Here is a 21514-nt window from a genome sequence, read left to right as displayed (position 1 = left end):
CTTCAAATTTTAATTTTGTCAGGTAAGATAAATGTTTTATATAGTCAAATTAAGTTTCTGATTGAGTTTTGGATTGTATGGTGGATCGGGTATGGATTTGGAGCTGGTATGGATTTGAAAAAAGGTATAATAGATCGGGTATTTTAAAGTTTTGAATATGGATCGGATTTAGATATGGATAAGTGATCCACTAAGTAAGTAGATCGAGTTTGAATCTCGCAAAACCCGGTCCAATCTAATCCATTATCTTCCCTAATTGTCGTCGAGTGACAAGTTGGCAATATGATATGTGGATGAACAATTAACTATCAAGTATATTCTCAATATAAAAAGGTAAACAAATAACTAAAATATCCATAAATAGAATAGGTAAATAAATAACTTAGACGGATGGAGTATTAAAAGTTACAATACCACGCATGATACACTAACATAACTTAAACATTGTAATATATCTTATAGTACCACAAAAATTAAAAGCTGAAGAAATTTAACACACAACAATTTCACCCCATTGGAAAATAATCAAATGATTAAATTCTTTATTTTTGCAATAAAAAATTAATAATTCTCACTTATGGATGGCGCACACACAATTATCCCTGCCAATTTGAGGAGCAACACAATAAGGTTGGTAGCCTCTATTCTCAATCCAACTCGAGCGACTCTTCACTAGTTCGCGATAGAAAGTGTCCAATTTCTCAATAGAGTCACTAGGCATTATAGCAACACGAGCTAAGTCGCCTTCACATGCAAGTTGCCACCGACGAACAAAGTCCTCGTCCGGAGGACGCTCAATCACCAAGGTGAAGCTAAAGTTATTAAGCATCACACTTACCCCGGCCTTGTAAATTACATCTTTAAGGTAGTTAGCATTTCTTATGCATTTTCGAAAGTCATGCTCAAAACCTTTGTACCCTTTACAGCTTAAGATGTACCATAAGTAAATTGGAGCATGACCGCTCCTGCTACACGTAATGGTACAATCCCTTGATGATATGTACTCGACATTCATAGATAGGTACTTGATGTGTTTCATCCTCGTCATTTGAATGCCACAAGGCACTGGACATCCAATGAATTTGTGTCCGCATATTGAGATGCTTCCTATTGGTTTCTTGAAGGTTATTTTTGGAACCTGATATAGATATAACACGTGCATAGATTCATCGGTTTTCATTGGATATAAATTGGACATTCTATTATATATATTTGAGTCTACTGTGATAATAAACTTCATAAAAACAAACATAAATTCAGAAGCAATTTAAAGAAAAAACTATATATATATATATATATATATATATATATATATATATATATATATATATGAAATTAGTTTTGTAATTTTCATGATTGAACATTTTCTGATACATCGATTTTTTTATATTATTAAATGGGTTATACGAATTCCTAAGCAAAGTAGTTGTTTGATAAACTAATTGAATTTCGTAAGAACTTAAAATTCGTAGGAAATACATCTTATTTACTACCACCAGTTGTATAGTTTCTGAGCATTATAATAAAATTTTTGACTTTTGCTTAAAAAATTATGAGTTTTTGTTTAAAGGTTTTGAGTTTATTCACTTAAAAATTTAGCTCAAAAAATTACAATATAACTCAAAATTTTTACATACAAGCTTAGTTAAATTTGAGTTTCGATGAAAATAAATCAAAACCTAACTTATAAACTATAATAAGCTCGGAATAATTACACATATGCTCAAAATAAATAAGGTATGAGGTAGTACATCCGATGTATGTTCCTTTTTTTTCCAAGAAACATGTTCACTAATGCAATCCATGAAATTTTGAAAAATAAAATGATTGGTTGACTTCAATACATCAAAACTTGACATGACTCATAACTCTTGAATTTTTCAGGGTCAAAGACCCGTAAATCTTGTTTGTCACCTGATTAAATCGAACTTGAAATGACTCGTTATTATAGGGTCGAAACCCGACCTAACTAGTTAGGTAAAAAATAATAAAGTTTTTTTTACTACCGACGTTTCTTTAGAAATGTCTCTTTTATAAAGATTTGTGAGGAATATTTATTCAAATAGGGCAGTTCCTAAGAATCAGACGGAGTATTAAAATGTTCATGTTCATAAATTATATTTGAAGTAATAAAAACAAAATTAATCATTTTTATTATTTCATTGAATAAATAATTAAAAATCAATTTTATATAATTTTTCTGTTAGATAATAACTAAAAAAATATTAATGCAATTTAATTTTTTACAATTTTAATACAAATATGATAAATAATGTATAATTATACTAATATTAAATATGTTTGTTTTTAAAAATATGTGTTATCGGCCTAAAAACGGGTAAAATAAGACATTAAAAACTTTTTTTATCTTGTATTCCGACCTTACCCGACCGGAGACCCGTATAACTCGACACGTATTTGACATGACCCTTATTCGGCTTGACATGTATTTTGACCAGATATGTATGATCCAACCCGTTTGACAAGTTTAGTTGACATTGTTAAAAAACTTAAATCTCTTGAAATTTTCTATTATTCTAGAAGTGTAAATGTCAACTACTCGAGATAGCTAGAGGTGATCAATGAGTTGGGTTGGGTCGTACTCTTTTATGTCAGGTTGAGGTTTGGTCCAAATTATCTTTTTTTAGTGGGACCGGGCGGCCTAGAATGGGAGACTTTGGAGTCATGTCGGGCACTATGACCGGGCGGCCTAGAATCAGTGTTGGCCTACCGAGCTTGTGAAAACTGGAACCAATGTGGCCGGCAGAGCCGACTACTTCCCACATTGGCCAGCTCTACATGTAGACATTCAAAATAAATGATTTAAATTATTGCTTTAGCCAAATTCAAATCACACATATGTCATGAGAATTTAAAACATATGTTTTATTCCCATAAAAGAGAAGAAAATGGTTAGTAGCTTACCACCTCTTGGAGAAGGGGCAGCATAAAACCACATGTAGAACCATCACAATGAATGTAGAATCTATCTTGTTGGAAGCCACATTCTTGAAGTGTCTGTAACACTAGATCAATATCATCTATAGCTCCTTTTAATGAAGTTCCTGCATTATAATTAAGATAGATGGATAATGTCTCTATTCGTTATTGACAAGTCATGGTTATGAATATCACTGAAGTTATGATGCATTAACGCCTCGCGACTCTTACTCTTTCTAATAATACGGAGTATTTAACTTGCTTGTAAGAATCGTCATAATTTGTAAGCGTAACGCATAAGAATTTATGTTTACTTTATATTATATCTCCCTTAACTTTGATTAGTCTATTCTATCGTTATTTTCTACAATATATAATGTTCACAATATTTTGTAAAACAAAAAAGATAATATGCAAATAGTTATTTGCCCGATCAAAGCTTACAAAATTTGATAATGTTTCTAGTTTCTATACACATATTTCGAGACTTTTATGGTTAAAATTGATAAATTATGGTCAACCTAAAAAACAAAACCTACAGTTTTATGATGAAAAGATGTAACGCTTTATTTTTTAAATATCGCCTTTGCGAAACTCTTTTCCCTACGCATCAGTCAAGACAGAGTTTTTCCACCTATGAAAAAAATATGTGATACGGATTTTCATAGTAAACACATGTAGCTAGTTATTGTACGTTGCGACTATTTTTATTAATAAATATTTTCATATGATATATACCTTCGGAGTTGAGATGTATTTATAAATTAGTTTTTCAATAGAACAAAACTATAAATCAGTTATTCAATAAAACAAAATTATGCCTTCGGAGTTGAGATGTACAATATCATTGTACAGTCATCTCAAACTTAACTCAGCTTATACATATATTTTCTAAGTGTTTTTAAGTTACATTTTAATTTTTTGGCGTAAATAAATTCTAATTGAACTTATATGTATTGTTTTTTAGTTACATGGTAAATTTTTGAACGTAATGTTTAATTGAATGAGTTCAGAAACTTTACATTAATGCTCATAAAATTTAGGATCAACTGATAAAAACACCCTTTAATGTTGCACTTTTTAAAACTTAACACCTTATGACAAGTTTTTTAAAACTTAATAACTTAATGTTCATTTCATTCACATTTTGCTACCTTGAGTGGATTTAGGCCAAAAAAAAAAATGGAATGTCTCCGCTATTTTTTAAAGACATGACGATGTATTTATGATGCACTTCATTCACATTTTCAACCTCTTCCTTTCCCTCTTATAACTATAAGTCACGGTTGATTCAATCTTTGCAGTATTTCACTGTTTTTTTTTTTTGCCTAAATCCACTTAATGTACCAAAATGTAAATAAAGTTTTAAAACTTTTCATAAGGTTTTAAGTTTTAAAAAGTACAACATTAAAGGGTGTTTTCATCAATTGATCCTAAAATTTACAACAAACTCGAAAACTTTATTATAAAGATCAAAAATTATACAACCAGTTGTGCTATAACTGATGGTATAGTTTATGAACTTTAGAAAGGTCCTTTAACCCTAAGCATTGTGCAAAATATAATTACATATAAAAATACCATAACTCGTTTAACTGACAAGTTAGTTACTAAATAATTCAGTTTTACAAATTTCTTGTGTAAGGCACCTTAAACATATGTTACTTGTATTTCCCAATCTGTTATTTTTATTTAAAAAATATACATTTGGTTATGAGGCACGGTCTCTCATATTAAATCAATGAGAGAGCACTTTTTTTGCATCATTTTACTTGTTTTAAGTTATATATAGTTTTATTGTTGATTGTGATTTAAATTGGCTATTTCATTTGCTACATTTTTGCATAGACCATACCGATGTTTATTGTTAAAATAATCTTACTATATTTATAATTCAACAATTTTATATCATTCATATCTTATATAATCCCTCCATCATGGCAACGTTTACTTTTTGAACGTCAAACTTTAAGCATTTTGACCGTAAGTATAACTAAAAGGATGAAACTTTGAAATATGAAACGAACATATTTACATTGTTATGAAAAAGTCTTTCATATGTTATAATTTTTTAAAAAAAAAGTCAAGTATAAATAAATAAAATATGGTCATTGCAGCAGAAGCTGAGGCATAGGCCACAACAGAATTGCTAGCGCAAAAATACAGAATTGAACCAGGTTTCGGCTTAGGCAAGAAGCAGCCCAGTGTAAAGGAAAAGTGTCTAAAGGAAGGTTCAAACCATCTGATATCCCCTTGACATAATGAAACACGCCTTAACTAGTTACAAATTGCTCTAGGACATCCAAGGCCAATTCAAAACCATTTAGGAAGGAATTCAAGCTACAAAAACATGTAGGAAAAGCTAAAAGGAAAAGCAGAATTTCGTCTTTTGGTCAGACAAGCTGAAGGCTGTTTCAAAAGTATTTTTGCTATGTTCTTTCCTAAACAATAATACCAGAAATTCCCATCATCCTTATTTCCTTGGCTTAACCAGCTGCAGCTTACAAAATAAGAACAAGAACAGCTTTCCTACAACATTATTTCATCCCGTTTTATTTTAATTATCTTATGTAAAATATAGTTGTTATTTTATTTTTTTCCTAAGATAAATTTGTAGCCTTTGGATGTAGGGTTTTCCATTGCGATGAACTCCTGAAAGAGGTTTATATAAGGACCCCTTCCCACACTACATTGAGGTAGTTTATTATTGAATGAAAACTAAAAACCTAGATTTTTATCTCAACGTTACGAACTTGTGAATTATTTTGTAGTTTGTATCAGGCCTGGAGGTTAACCTATGTTCATATGTGGCTAATTGTTCATCGTCTGTTTAATAAGGGTAATTTAACCTATGGATGTTCTATGATTAAGTTAAACCTGTTGTCTTGATATTGTTCTTGAATTCATGTGTTAATATGTGGAATTTAGGCTCAATATTGTTCAAATTATTACTCTAGTTTTCTGTGAATCTTTGTGAAAATGAGATTGATAATTATTGTAATACCGGTAACTTTGATAGGTTTGTCGATAAACTTTAGCGTATGTTTGTACGTGTGAGCTGTTGTTTTAGTCGATCGGCTAAGTAAGGTGGTCAATCAACTAAGTTGGTGTTAGGAATGTGTTGGCATGAGGATAAGTCGATCGACCAGTTTAGGTTGTCCTGTCGATCGACTAGTCGGTTATCGATCGACTAATGCGTCTTGTCGATCGACTTTTGGGACATGTTGTGAGGGATATCTGTTGGGGTTAGTCGATCTACTAAGGGGTCCTGTCGATCAACTAATTTGATATCCGCGAGTTTTAGTCGTTATTTTATAGTCATTCTTAATTGACCTAAGCTTACCTAGAACCTATAGATACCTTTGCACATTAGTTTTAGAACCCTTTTTGCATACATACACCTACATACACATACAATCCAATGTGAGAAAGGTTCGGGAGAGAGATCGTGAGAATTGGGAACATAGTTTGAGAAAATTAACATTCATACCGTTAAATTGTAAGTTTTTAAATCATTATCATAACTAATATTCAATATAGTAGGCCCGATACCATTGCCCTAGACCGTTCGATTGAACTCTATGTTGGGATTTGCAGGTTTTGAATTATAATTGTTGTTTTGCTCGTTATAGTGATTGTAGGCTATTATATGCTTGTTATTGGCACTGACTTCGTAAAAAAGCGCTTTTAAATCATTGTTTATTTTCTTTATGCAATTGCATGATTTGTCTTTTTTTGTCCTATTTGTACCGCGACGGCGTTGGAGGAGTTTTCTCCTTCACAATAGTGCGTGATAATATTATTAAATCTCATTAAGGAATATGCATGGGATATTCATTGGCAATACTAGTCAGCTGATCAACGTATATCGGTAACGGTTGGCCAACTAGGGTTTGACGTTACTGTCGTGAGACGACGGTGTTCAGCTGATCCCTTTCGGTCACACCTAAAGGAACGAGCCCCAACAGAAAAGCTAATTAATTATATGAGATACAGTTTAAGTTAGTCCCTTGATAAATAGATTAAAAATTTAGTCATTGAATTGTGAACTCGAGGTGCGGAAATTATTATTTAATTATGCGATAATTAAATAGTAAATTATTTGAGACGGGAATTAATAATTAAGCAGTTAATTATTAAGATTGGTACTAATTGACTAATGTGATTAGTATTGGTATGTAAATAATACGTGTAACGGTATACGTATATTTATGGAGTGATTTGGACGAAATTAATTGGAAGCATTTAAACATGATACGATATTTAAATAAAATTTACACGTATTTGTGAGACAAATATAAGAACCAAAATGGACCCGTAAATGGGACATTGGACCGTGTAAATGGAGTGTAGTGGATGATCATGATCATTACACTTTGCTTATTATTTTTCCATAATATTGTCATATGATCTTTGTGCATGTGAAAAAGATTGGACAAAAATTGAAACAAATCCACTGCCACAAACTACCTACTCCACCAGTCCTCTTCCCCTCCATATAGACCAACATATTGTTCTTTTATTCACTACTTTACTTGTACACTATTTTGTATGTGAATAAGACTTGTTGGTTTTTCTCTCTAAAAACCAATAAAATCATTTATGGTGTGTTTGGGAACAAAGATTATATTCTCAAATTAAGATTTGAACCAATTTGCATGTTTGGCAAACCTATTAGATTTGGATTTCCAAATCCTTACCAAATCCAAGTAAGGCTAAAATAAACTCATTTGAAATCCACACTCTAACCCCCCTTATTTCAAATCTTTATTTCATTTTGCTAAATTTAAAATGATTCATTTCAAATTAAATTCTTGTTGCCAAACACTCCCTTACTAAGATGTTAGTAAACAAAAGTATTACTAAGATTGTTAGTAATATTTACATATTATCAAGGGTAGTCTTACTTAATATCTAGTTAATATTAGTAAGGTTGTTGGGTAAGTTCTTGGGTGCTTAAGAAAGGAGGTGTTCTATTTTGGACACTTGAAGATGGAGGATCTTGCCATTTATTTTAAGCTCAAGAACAACCAAGATGGGTGATCTTGGTTGTGCTCAAATACTACCATTTTCTCAATGTAAGGAAAATCAATTTCCTCTTCTTTTATGTTAATATGCTTTTATATTGCATGCATGTTACATAGATCACATAAACTCAAATTATGAGATAATTTGATAATTAATTAGTGAGTCTAATTAGGATCTATGATCTTTCAAGTGGTATCAGAGCTTAGGCTTGTAATTTGCATGTTGATTTTAAGTATATTAATAAATTATGAGATAATTTATAAAAACTCAAAAATTGTGTTAGAAGAAGTTTTAGAAAAAAAATTTTATGACATGCATACCTACTGATCTCAAAAGGTTTGTGGTAAAAGTTGGTGATTTATGAAGTTATTTTGCTATTTTTAATGATTTTTGGTAGAAAACCGAGTCAAAATGCCGTATTTTAGTTAAGATTTGACTAAAAATATATAAAGTTTGATTCGGGTAATGAAATTTTTATGGTATTTCATGCATGTTTTCTACAGATTGTATGCAAAATTTTGAAGGTTGGTTTGAAGTTTTGCATGTTTATTGATTTTATGAGATAAAAGTCGATAAAAGTGATATAAATTAATCATAATTTTGAAACGATTAATTCTGCCCTTTATAAATTTATGTACACTTAAAAATATTATTTAAAAGTTAAAAGTGAAATTTAAAATGTAATTTCACCTTGTTTTGATGTTTATTGGTTTTAGTGGTTAAAAACCGATAAATATCGATCTTTTTCTTCATAAATTTTATCCGAATTTATGGGGCATTTTCCTGACATTTTGTGTTCTTGGGAGTGTTCCAGAATACTTAAAATTTTTGTTTCAATTGTTTGGGTAATGTTTCAATTATTTTGGATTTTTACTTAAAATTATGATTTTTCCGATTAAATTAGCAAAATATCACCAAATCAAACTAATTATTCATCATAAAATTAGTGAGGACTAATTTTGAGTTCCAAAACAGTTTGAGAAATTAGTTTGGATTTAAATTAGATTTAAGAGTTGATTATTGATTTTTACAAGTTAAAAATCGATTAAATCCACATAACCGAGATGGATACCAACGATTGATTGATAGGGCGATTTTGGCATCATTTTACAGCATTTTAAGCATGTTTATTTAAGTTGAATAAATGATTGTAATTTATTTAAAGTATTTATTTTGTTGTACCTAGTATGGCCTAGTTACTTTAATCGTTATTACCAGAAATGAATGGGAATAGTGATTTATTTGTTTGTAATTAAATACGATATCGTATCGTCGGTTTGTAATTAATTAATAGTTTTATTTATTTTATTAATTAATGTATAATAGGAATAGCTATGTAATTCAATTGTAATAGTTATTCTTACCGGCGTTTCCAAAAGACGGATTACATCGAGACGGAGTCTATTTTTGGAAGGTGTTCCAAATCCCACAAGAAGGAGCCACTTTTGGAACATGTTCCTATGAAGAGGCAAGGGACCAAGGAGTTGGTTTCCGAAATGTAACAGACTAGTTTTTATTAAATAGGAGGCCATACTAGGATTTATTCATATGCTTAGTTGCTTGCTTGTTTTTATTTTTTCGCGCATGCCAAAATCGCCATTCACATGCATTTTATTTTCGCGGTTGTCAATTCACGTCATTTACATTCGCCGACTTAGTTCACTTATAGGGAATTTATGACTAAATTGACAAGATCTCTCACATAACTAAAATTGAGATTAGCCTTACCAATTAGTAACACCTATGAATCCTTTGTTCATTAGAGCCACGCTCGCCCAAGCGGGGTGTTCTCTTTTTACCTCGGGTAAGTAGGGTAGTAAACGCTTATCACGGGCCAAAGTTGGTTGGACTCAACGGGGTATAAGACGGTCTTGTATTCCGGGGATAGTAGATTGGTTTGTTGAAATCCGTCGACCAAGAGTTCTCATGGTAGAATTAGTCAAGCGTTGACTTACCGAATTTTGATAATTATGGGATGTTTCGCCCAAGCGATGCCTATTTTTGTCAAATGACGGGTCTTGGAATCATTTATATAATTTAGTGGGAGATCATTATATAAATGTTAAAACTTGTTGAACATGTTTTCACAAGTATTGTTAAAAAACATTGAATGTTAATTTTTCCTATTTTTCGTTCATTCTCATAAATGTATGACATCGCGCACTTTCATCCTCTATTTATTATTATACCTGTTTCGTTTTTTCATAGAAAGCGGTTTCTTTGAAAGAATTAATGATTGGTAACATGATTTACCAATTCACCTACATAAGCTTACAACGATTTTTGCGATTATTATACAACTTAACGTCCATACATATTAAAAAGGGGCTTCATGTTGCAAACTCATATTACGAGTTTAAAAGGAAGTCACATTTTATCAAGAGAGTCTTGATTTCGGAAGTGACACCTCCGTCATGAAGATGACATATTAGTTTTTATTACTCCAGAGTAATTCAAAAGTTTGCGAAAAGAGTTTTCAAAAACACTTAGAATACTCCAATATGATACCGTTAAATGGCTCACTTCGAGAAAGGCCAAATCGATTGTTTATGCGCTAAAGAGTTTAGGCATATGATGACAATTGAACGGTTGGGTAATCCAATTTCGCAAGAAGTTGAGATTTGCCACATGTTGCACTCACTTTATAGTAATTCACTCTTACTAAGTGTATAAAATATCACGAATGACTTGAAGAGAGGTCTTCATAAGATTCATTTTTGCTTGTTGAAGCAAAGAGGAATGTGAAAGTGAGTGGGAGTTAAGAAGATGTAACTCTAGATATATAGAATAGGACAAAGTTGAAAGAGACATCTACTCAAAGGATAGGCTAGTTCCACTATCTTAGTATGAGATATCAAGTATGGGTCATTTCTTTGTAAAGAAGTTTACATGAATTGATAAAACGTAAGACGTCTAGCATAGGACATTTGTATCAAAATGGTGCTAGAGTAGGAATGATTTTGATAGGGACAAATGTACCTAAATTTGTTTTTAAAAGAATGTAATCATCTATGTTTATACATAGAAGGCATCACTCATGTGATTTAAAACAAAAGGTTGTACCTACTCCTATGATGACTTGGTGGTTGGTTTAGACCACTCAAGTTAGAGGAATTTTACATTCTTCAAGAAAACTAAATATTATACTATCTTGTAGATTTTAAAGTCTCTAATCCGGTGAACCCAATTGATCAAACCTCAAGTAAATTCGTTTAACGTATAAACGATTAGCACATCGTACAACCATTTGATTGAGAATCTTATGGTATGTGCATTTATTATGTTTTCTTTTGCAGAAAAGAAACACAAATAGTGAGGTGATTGACCATATACATACGAATGTGTAATGCCAATAGTAGCTTTTATATACTTCGTTACTTTTACTGTAATGTTAAGTAGGTATGAATACCTCATATCTATTTAATAAGACATAAAAGTGATTTTTAAAACGTATAATATTTTCAAAATGAGGTAGTAAACCAAATGCACGACAAGATCAAAATGATTGATCGAAAATTTCAAAGTAATGACTTTGGAGGTCAAATGGGTAATATCAAGTAATGACCTTGATGCTCACTAAGAAAATTGTGAACCAGTTCACATATACTTTCTTCTAAAGACACCATAGAGTATGGTGTAGTCAAGAATATAAACCGAACTTTATGAGATATAATTTGAGGTTTTCGCAATTTTGTAAGCTATTTTCTCACTAAAAGTTTAAAACCCGACTATTATGACCTAAATGACTCCATATGAGATATGGATAAAGAGAGTCCTTAACTTGTCATTTTTATATATTTGGGACCATAAATGTTTATGTTCAGAACCAATTTGTGTATTTGTGAGGGTTATCCAAAATTGAACCACTTGGTTTTTGCTCCTCCAAAATGAGAACAAAGAGTTTGTGGCTCATAATGCTGTCTTTTCAGAATGATTTTCAATTTTATGGACGATAGAGTGGGAGAAATTTTGAACTTGCGGAAGTCCAAGACCCACAAACTGAGTACAATGCAAGAAGACGTTCTTTATTGTGGCTCAGTGGTGAGTTCAATACAAGAAGACGTTCTTTATTATGGCTCAGTAGTTATTAGGAGATAATTTTGCGATTATATTACGTTACTTTTCAAAAGTGACGAATCTTAAACCCTCATCAAAGGCTTTTATGTAGTATGAACTCTATGTGATGGCGTGTCACCATGCAACTCGAATTGGTCTCCTTGCACAAGATGTGATAAGGAAGGAAACGTGAGATATTTTCGTGACTTGATTTTGGGCGAACACTTTTCACCAAATCAATGCAACCTTGATCTTGTCATAAAGGTTACATAAGATGTTTAAATTTTGGGTTGGTTATAGAGAGTTTGTGACAACCCAAATGCCTTTATCAATTCGTATGTTCTTAGCAATATAGCCTCTCATGAGGATGAGATTCGGCAAAATAATAACGAAACTTTCTCCTTGGGGGAAGTTTTGTTGATCTTGTCAATGCTAAGAAGTCTAGCATGCTTGAAAGATCCCTTTTGTGATCTTATATACGTCAAAGAGTTGTAACTTTGGGTTCAATCATGTAGTCTATCAAAATGGTATTACTCGAGTTGTCGAGATACCATGATGATACATGAAGTTTAGTGGGAGCTAAAGTGAGTTTCTTTGTCTATAATATGTGCTTGAAATTTTGAACTTGCGGAAGTCCAAGACCCACAAACTGAGTACAATGCAAGAAGACGTTCCTTATTGTGGCTCAGTGGTGAGTTCAATGCAAGAAGACGTTCTTTATTATGGCTCAGTGGTTATTAGGAGATAATTTTGTGATTATATTGCGTTACTTTTCAAAAGTGACGAATCTTAAACCCTCATCAAAGGCTTTTCTGTAGTATGAACTCTATGTGATGGCGTGTCACCATGCAACTCGGATTGGTCTCCTTGCACAAGATGTGATAAGGAAGGAAACATGAGATGTTTTCGTGACTTGATTTTGGGCGAATACTTTGCACTAAATCAATGCAACCTTGATCTTGTCATAAAGGTTACATAAGATGTTTAAATTTTGGGTTGGTTATAGAGAGTTTGTGACAACCCAAATGCCTTTATCAATTCGTATGTTCTTACCAATATAGCCTCTCATGAGGATGAGATTCAGCAAAAGAATAACGAAACTTTCTCTTTGGGAGAATTTTTTTTTGATCTTGTCAATGCTAAGAAGCCTAGCATGCTTGAAAGATCCCTTTTGTGATCTTATATACGTCAAAGAGTTGGAACTTTGGTTCAATCATGTAGTCTATCAAAATGGTATTACCCGAGTTGTCGAGATACCATGATGATACATGAAGTTTAGTGGGAGCTAAAGTGAGTTTCTTAGTCTATAATATGTGCTTGACATATTAATGACTATAAATGTAGCTAAGGTGATATTTCTTAATCTAAATATGTGTTTGACATATTAGTGACTAGAAATATTCTTGGGTGAATACTTGAGAGTAGCATGGCGCATCTTAAATATCCGGATCTATTGAGATAGATCTCCATGGATATTAGCATTATAGTCAAGAGACTTATGTGATAAGATTCTCGCCTCGTTCAAGTTGTTGAACTATTAATATGATCTCTTGTGCTTCCGCTGCAGGATCTATTAAATATGCTAAAAGCTTCTCTCATCGGGACTCATCATGTTGAGAATATGAGAAGTCATTAACAATCATTTACTAGTGAGTGTTACTAAATGATTATCAAGAGCATCCTTGAGTACTTGAGAAGCACTGAGGATTTACTCTTGTAATTTGAAGGAATTTATAAATTTTCATGTAAAAGGATTACACGGAAACATTTCTATGCTTATAAGATGTTATGGGCCTCGTTAAGGAATGGTTAGCATGTAAAAGCATTATGTGCATAAAGAATAATATGTATAAGAAATTATATATATAAATGTATAAGAAGTTATATATGTATGAGGAGTCATACATAAAAGATGTCATATGAAGGATTTGTATAAGAGTTATACGTATAAATCATGAACGAAAGCTAAGTACATTACAACATCCGATGTTGTAAAAGAGATAGTTGATATCCGGAATTTTAATGGAACTAGAGTAGTTGTGTTAGCTGAATATCGTCTCCCGAGAGACTGTGAAAACAGTGGGAGTGTTTGACTGGCTTTAGAACCAGAGTCTAAAAACTTGTTTAGACATGTACTTAGAAAGGTTCTATGTGATGAAAAGATTACATAGAACAAAAGTAAAATAGTAATGGAAATTAGAGTGATGCAATTGTTGCTAATCCTCTAGCCAAAACCTTTGGCATAAGGTAGACATGATAGTAATGTCATCTCAATGTGATTGAGGAGTATACCTTAATTGCTGAAGATCGTTATGTAAATATTGGATAGAGTACTGATATTTACATAAGTGATTATCGCATTCATTGTTTGAGTCTCTTTAAGAACTCAATTATTCAGTTTGACTGAAAATATTGAATACCGTGTTTATCCGAATTAGTTGTGGAGACAATGTTGAACCCCAATTCAAGTGAATAAGATGAACATTGTATTGACCCCTAGTCACTTAATGAGGTGACGTCTCGGAGTGACTAGATTGTAAGACGATTGATGGTAGGTTCAGCACCATAAGGTCATAAGGATGACTAGTCGTTTACACAGGCAGACTGTGGGACACTTTACCGGGCAGTGACATTTATAGAGTCCCTTAGTTCTATTATAGACGCCTGGTCGTGGCAGGGATCACTAAGATGTTCCTATGAATCGATTCTTTAAATTGGGGACTATTATCTGAGCAAGTGCCGTTTTCGAGTGACTTTGGTTTTTGTCCAAGGTCGTGTCGTGAAAGGGGGCTAAAGGACATCTACTGGGTCATGGTGATCTGTATTGTGCACTAGGGCAGACAGGAATTGTCCACCCACGTTGGGTTTAAACATCTCAAGGCCACTCGAGGAGTTATGACTACAAATGCGTGGCCACGCTCGGAAATAATCTATGGGATATTTTTTCGGTCAGGTAGTCACACTCCCGATCGAGAAAACCACTCACGATATGTTCATGTGTAAGTGCGACCTGAAAGACACCTTGCATTGAGTGGGAGATTGTTGTCAAAACGGACAAGAGAATTGGTAACACACCCTTGTAGAATACAAGCAGGATATTGTTGAGATAAGGAGTTATCCACAATTGTGTGTTATAATCATCGCACAACTTGTCTCGGACAAGTGGGAGATTGTTGGAGTTTTGTCTTCCACAATAGTGCGTGATAATATTATTAAATCTCATTAAGGAATATGCATGGGATATTCATTGGCAATACTAGTCAGCTGATCAACGTATATCGGTAACGGTTGGCCAACTAGGGTTTGACGTTACTGTCGTGAGACGGCGGTGTTCAGCTGATCCCTTTCGGTCACACCTAAAGGAACGAGCCCCAACAGAAAAGCTAATTAATTGTATGAGATACAGTTTAAGTTAGTCCCTTGATAAATAGACTAAAAAGTTAGTCGATTAATTAATTTAGAGAGATATTGAATTGTGAACTCGAGGTGCGGAAATTATTATTTAATTATGCGATAATTAAATAGTAAATTATTTGAGACGGGAATTAAAAATTAAGCAGTTAATTGTTAAGATTGATACTAATTGACTATTGTGATTAGTATTGGTACGTAAATAATACGTGTAGCGGTATACGTATATTTATGGAGTGATTTGGACGAAATTAATTGGAAGCATTTAAACATGATACGATGTTTAAATAAAATTTACACGTATTTGTGAGGCAAATATAAGAACTAAAATGGACCCGTAAATGGGACATTGGACTGTGTAAATGGAGTGTAGTGGATGATCATGATCATTACACTTTGCTTATTATTTTTCCATAATATTGTCATATGATCTTTGTGCATGTGAAAAAAATAGGACAAAAATTGAAATAAATCCACTCCCACACACTACCTTCTCCACCCGTCCTCTTCCCCTCCAAATAGACCAACATATTGTTCTTTTATGCACTACTTTACTTGTACACTATTTTGCATGTGAATAAGACTTGTTGGTCTTTCTCTCTAAAAACCAATAAAATCATTTACTAAAATGTTAGTAAACAAAAGTATTACTAAGATTATTGTTAGTAATATTTACATATTATCAAGGGTAATCTTACTTAATATCTAGTTAATATCAGTAAGGTTGTTGGGTAAGTTCTTGGGTGCTTAAGAAAGGAGGTGTTCTATTTTGGACACTTGAAGATGGAGGATCTTGCCATTTATTTTAAGCTCAAGAACAACCAAGATGGGTGATCTTGGTTGTGCCCAAATACTACCTTTTCTCAATGTAAGGAAAATCGCTTTCCTCTTCTTTTATGCTAATATGTTTTTATATTGCATGCATGTTACATAGATCACATAAACTCAAATTATGAGATAATTTGGTAATTAATTAGTGAGTCTAATTAGGATCTATGATCTTTCAGGCGTTACTAGATGATTATTGATATTGCGACTTACACTTGAGATGATTTATATTGTTTTGATGGATTATTTTATATTATTAAAAAAGTTATATTGAGATGGGATTGTGATATTGGCTTTTGGACTCCGTGAAATAATGAGATTATGATATTGGCCTTTGCGCACCGTGACTTATTCCGGGATCACCTGGGGAGGTTGATCCTGGCTCCATTGATTATAGATGCTACCTCATTGTTCTCCTCTTAGGGAGCCATCGTTTGAGGTATGTGCACATTCAGGACTGGGGATGATATTAATGCCGTTAATTCGGTTCATGGTGTTAATGCCATTAACTTGGCCTGTGATAAAAAGATGTGATACTAATGTTCTTCAGACGGTTCGTGATATTGTGTTGTATTATTAACATTGTGATAATGTATGTGTTCGGTCCGTGTTTGTTTACCGATGTCGTAATAATAGATGGAGATTGTTTAATAAAGTAAAATGTTATAGTGACTATCCCTACTCAACTTTTGGTTGAATTGTGTGCATTTCTTGTGACAAAACTGTTTTCAAATCTGTGATTGGGGAGCAGTGAGTCAATCAGGTAATGATGTGGGTGAGATCGAATGATGTTGCATGGGAACTGGGCGCGTGACGAGTATTACGATCCGAATAGAGCGACACCTAGCTTATTTATTACTATTACCTAGACATTAATGATTTCCGCTTTATAATATATAAAACACATCTTTTGGTTTTGAATTTGTAAGACTATTAACTCAGTTTATCAGTATTTATGCAATTCTATTTAAATTATCTTGTGTTTGTTTTCTTGTTATTCATTACCACGGGCATCCGAGATGGTAACAGTTTCATTTAGATCGGAATGTCTTGCTAAAGGCTCTTAATTAAATGGGGGTATTTCAATTATATCCTATTACTTTCAGTGTCATAATTCCTAGTTTCTGCAAATTCAGTATAGACTCCAGGGTTTACACTGCAAATTGGTTATTAAAGCTTTGATTGAGAGTATTATGAGTTTATTATCCTTAACTACATTTAAAAACACAAAAACAACCCTATGAGTGAAGAGAGGTTAGCTAAAATTTAGGTTGAAGTTGAAGACTTGACTGAAGTTGTTTATGTCATGGTGAGAGCGCGCCTTAAACACTATGATGATTAACAACAATCAAGATGGAAATCGAGGTACACCACCTAGAGGCAGAGGGAGAAGACCACCACCTGGTGGAGGTGAAAGAAGGCAAAAATTCAAATAGGAAGACATCTTAGATTCATATGAAAGCACCAGGAACAATGCTTCAAACCAGAAGTATGTTGAAAAGCACTTAAAGGTAGAAAACATGAATTTCCATGTAGTCTAAACCCCGCTGATTTGCTCAAATGGTTAAGGGATATTGAGAAAGTCTTTGAGTATAAGAAATACAGTGATTCTAAGACTTTCAAAGTTGTTATCTTAAAGTTAAAAAGATATGCTTCATTATAGTATGATAAAATGAAATTTCAAAGGAATAGAGAGGGGAAATAACCAATTAAGTCTTGGTCTAAACTTAAAAGAAATTGCTGAGTAAGTTTGTTGCTAAGGATTACACTCAGGATTTGTTTATTAAGTTGTCTAAATTGAGGCAAAATAAAAGACCTGTAGTGACTTATATGAGAGACTTTGAGAAATTAACCCTGCAATGTGATATAAATGTGAAGTCTGAACAGAGAATTGTTAGGTTCCTAGAAGGATTAGATACTAGCATTGCTAACAGAGTTAGGATGAAACCCTTGTGGTCATTTGTTGATGTTGTAAACCTATCCCTTAAGGTTGAGAAAATGAGAAATTCCAAGACTACAATGCCTAAGACTGCCACCAGGCACTTCAGTCCAGGATTTATAGTGGGTTTAAGATTGAGGAAACACCTAGACCAACAACTCAACCCACGCTTGATAAAGTAAAGGAGATTATGAGAAATAAAACTAACCCACCCCCAATATAAGGAAAGATCAAGTGCTTCTAGCGCCACGGTTATGGTCACTTGAGGAAAGACTGCCCCTACAAAAGGGATTTGACTGTTATGAAAGTAGAAGCCTGGGAAAGAAAGGGATCAATAGAGTATGAAAAAGAAGAGACCCTTATGAAAAAGATGTTATTGGAGAAGAAAGTGAAGGAAATGTAGATCTATATACATATTTAACATACTCATATATGTCTAATTAATTTGTCATAAATTAAAACGGATCTTATGCATGCAAACAATATAATAAAATAGAGGAGAAATCATGTCCTTACATAGTAGATTTCGGCTATTAGGGCACAAGAGAGATCACCTTTCTCTTCTTGTTCTTGAGCTATTCCAATGGAAGAACAAAGATCTAAGTGTAAGATCTCTCCCTATGTATAATACCCAAGGCTCCTCTTAATTAAATTAATATTACAAATACTAGTTATAATATTAATTCTTAGTAGAAAATTGAACCAAAAATATTTATAAACACTTAAGTATTTTCGGTTTTGATGAGAGATAAAGAGAGGATTTTATTTCTCTAGAGCTTATATTTTGGATGAGTTTTTTTTGAATGAATATTACTAAACTCCTTTAGTGTAGTAATAGGTAAAATTATTTGAAAAACCAATGATGGTTTTTCACATAAAAAACCGGGTGGAAGGGGGGACTTTTAGGGGAGCCAATGCATGAACAATTTTGTCTTCACAAGAAAATTAGAGTTGCATGGCTAAGAAGTAGGTAATCATTGTGTTCTTATAATAAATTAACCAAGCACAATATTAGCTACCACTACCCCTTCATTTCGGCATTCATGGATTAACAAGTGATCCATTTTATTTTTGTCAATTGTAAATATGTCACATGTCACATGTGATATATATATATATATATATATATTTGTTATGTATTTTTAACATATTAAAAATCAACGTATCAATAAAAAATACGTCACATACAAAAATTGACTTAGTAATTTCATAATTACTTATGCCAAAAATTTTACCAATTTATAAATCACAACTGATTGTATTTATAACAATTCATTCAATTTAATTGTTACATTAAACAATCTATTCCATCCGAGTAATTATACAATTTAATTACTCAGACCGTATCTCATTTAATCACATTTCAATATGATACGTAAATTTTACTTCCAAAATCGTCCGTCAATTTTCAAGTAATTTAATTAACTCGTAACATTATACGATTAATTAAATAATCAATTAAGAGTGTTGCCCTTTAGGTATGACCTAGGGGTCAATCGATCACCACCGTCACACGACGAAGTAATGTCAAACTCTAGTCACCCAATCATTACCGATATATGTTGACCAGTTGTGATAACAAAATTACTTCCCAATTGTATTCATTTTAATGAGACTTAAACATGTGATCATCATGATCAACAGTCGTGATCGCATTATTGTCGGAGGACACATATTCCAACAATCTCCCACTTGTCCTCGACAAGTGTGCGTCACCAATTCTCTTGTCCTATTACTATCTCCCACTCAATGCAAGGTGTCTTTCAGGTCGTACTTGCAAGTGATCATATCGAGAGTGGTTTCCTCGATCGGAGAATAAGCGATTGACCGGATTTATCCACTCGGATACCATCCGAGCGTGGCCACGCATTTCCGATTCATTACTCCTCGAGTGGCCCCGAGATATTATTATAACCCGACTAGGGGTGGACAATTCCTATCGCACTCAATCCCTTCGACTAGCCACAGCCATCATAACCCAAAATATGCCCATTTGACCCCATTTACGAAGGTCGTAGTAACACAAATCAAAGTTAATCGAAAACTGTGCCATCTTAGGTGAACAGTCTTTAGTCAAAAGAATCGACTCATTTGAATACTATAGTAGCTCTCGCCACGACCAGGTTATATAAATTTGCCAGAACTCTATAAGCGGTCATTAGGCCCGACAGAAAGTTCCTAACAATCTGCCTATGTGATCGACTAGTCATCTCACATGACTCTATGGCACTTGAACTTGCCATCAATCGCATCACACTCTAGTCACTTCGAGACGTCACCTCATATAAGTAACTATGGGCAAAAACAATGTTAATCCATGTTCACTTTAACGGGGTTCAATTGTCTCTACAACCCGTTTGGATATAACAATGTTCAAGGTGAGTTAATAATAACTCAAACGACAAGTGTCGACATCACACTCGGGTAGTCAATATCATATTACAACCCTGTGATGTTTATCATAAGTGTAAACACTTATTTATTGCAATAGAAGTTTAACATCCCATGTGTCCACGTGTTCAAACTTCTTACACTTGCAATTTCCTTCACATTCATGTTCTCATACCATGAATTTTACCAAGCACACATCAAGGTTCTCGACCTTGGTGTTGGTTCTTTAACTTGAAAGAACTTTCTTATCGATCATCTCATAACGAACGAATTTGCGATGAATAATACAACTTGTACCGATCAAGTATTCCATCCACACACAATGCACTGGGTATATGTTTTGTAGAATCTTGTAACAATTTACAAGATCATTCAGCTTAGTACTTCTCACAAGTCCTAGCTTTATTAGGAAAGATTGTTTTGAATAACCTCTTACTTAACCAAGCATCTTTCCAAAAACTTCTCATTTCTCTTTCTAGGCTTGAAAGAATTAGGATTCTCATAAATCCTCATATTGTTCTCGGATTTTCTATAATATGTGCAACTTCTTGAAACATAATAGAACATTCCGTCAAACACTGAAATCGCTCATCGGATTCTACTTGAGAATTCATGACGCTTCTATTATGGCTCACCAAGTCAATCATCATGCTCTTATGCATATGATTCATAATTGGACATGTACATGATTATTCTAATGGCGGAAACATTAGTTACTAATAATCATGAGATCAACCGTTCTTAGGTTCAATGAACTACCATGACTGCTAATGGTAATCCCATTTTCACTCATACGAATAACCTACACGTATGTTGATGTGATGTGTATCTCTTAATACTAATTCAACATCCCATGATGTAATTGGATTCATCATTGTCCATTTTCATCCAGAATTGAAAACTCGAAGGCTTCTTTATTAA

At 33.1% G+C, this 21514-nt stretch overlaps 1 protein-coding gene across 1 annotated transcript in view; it reads right to left on the bottom strand.

Moving 5' to 3' along the window:
* Positions 1-571: 571 nt before the first annotated feature.
* Positions 572-21514, bottom strand: part of LOC141588428 (serine decarboxylase-like) — a 36988-nt gene continuing 16045 nt past the window's right edge. Inside the window, exons 4-5 of the mRNA XM_074409871.1 lie at positions 2926-3065; positions 572-1138 (exon numbers count right to left, since the gene is read on the bottom strand). Of these exons, the coding sequence (XP_074265972.1) occupies positions 572-1138; positions 2926-3065 (707 nt within the window). The remainder of the gene's footprint in view (positions 1139-2925; positions 3066-21514) is intronic.

The sequence above is a fragment of the Silene latifolia genome, chromosome 6 (assembly GCF_048544455.1).
Source record: "Silene latifolia isolate original U9 population chromosome 6, ASM4854445v1, whole genome shotgun sequence".
NCBI lineage: Eukaryota > Viridiplantae > Streptophyta > Magnoliopsida > Caryophyllales > Caryophyllaceae > Silene > Silene latifolia.
Note: the sequence above shows the minus strand (reverse complement) of the source record. Positions and strands in the feature narration are given on the sequence as shown.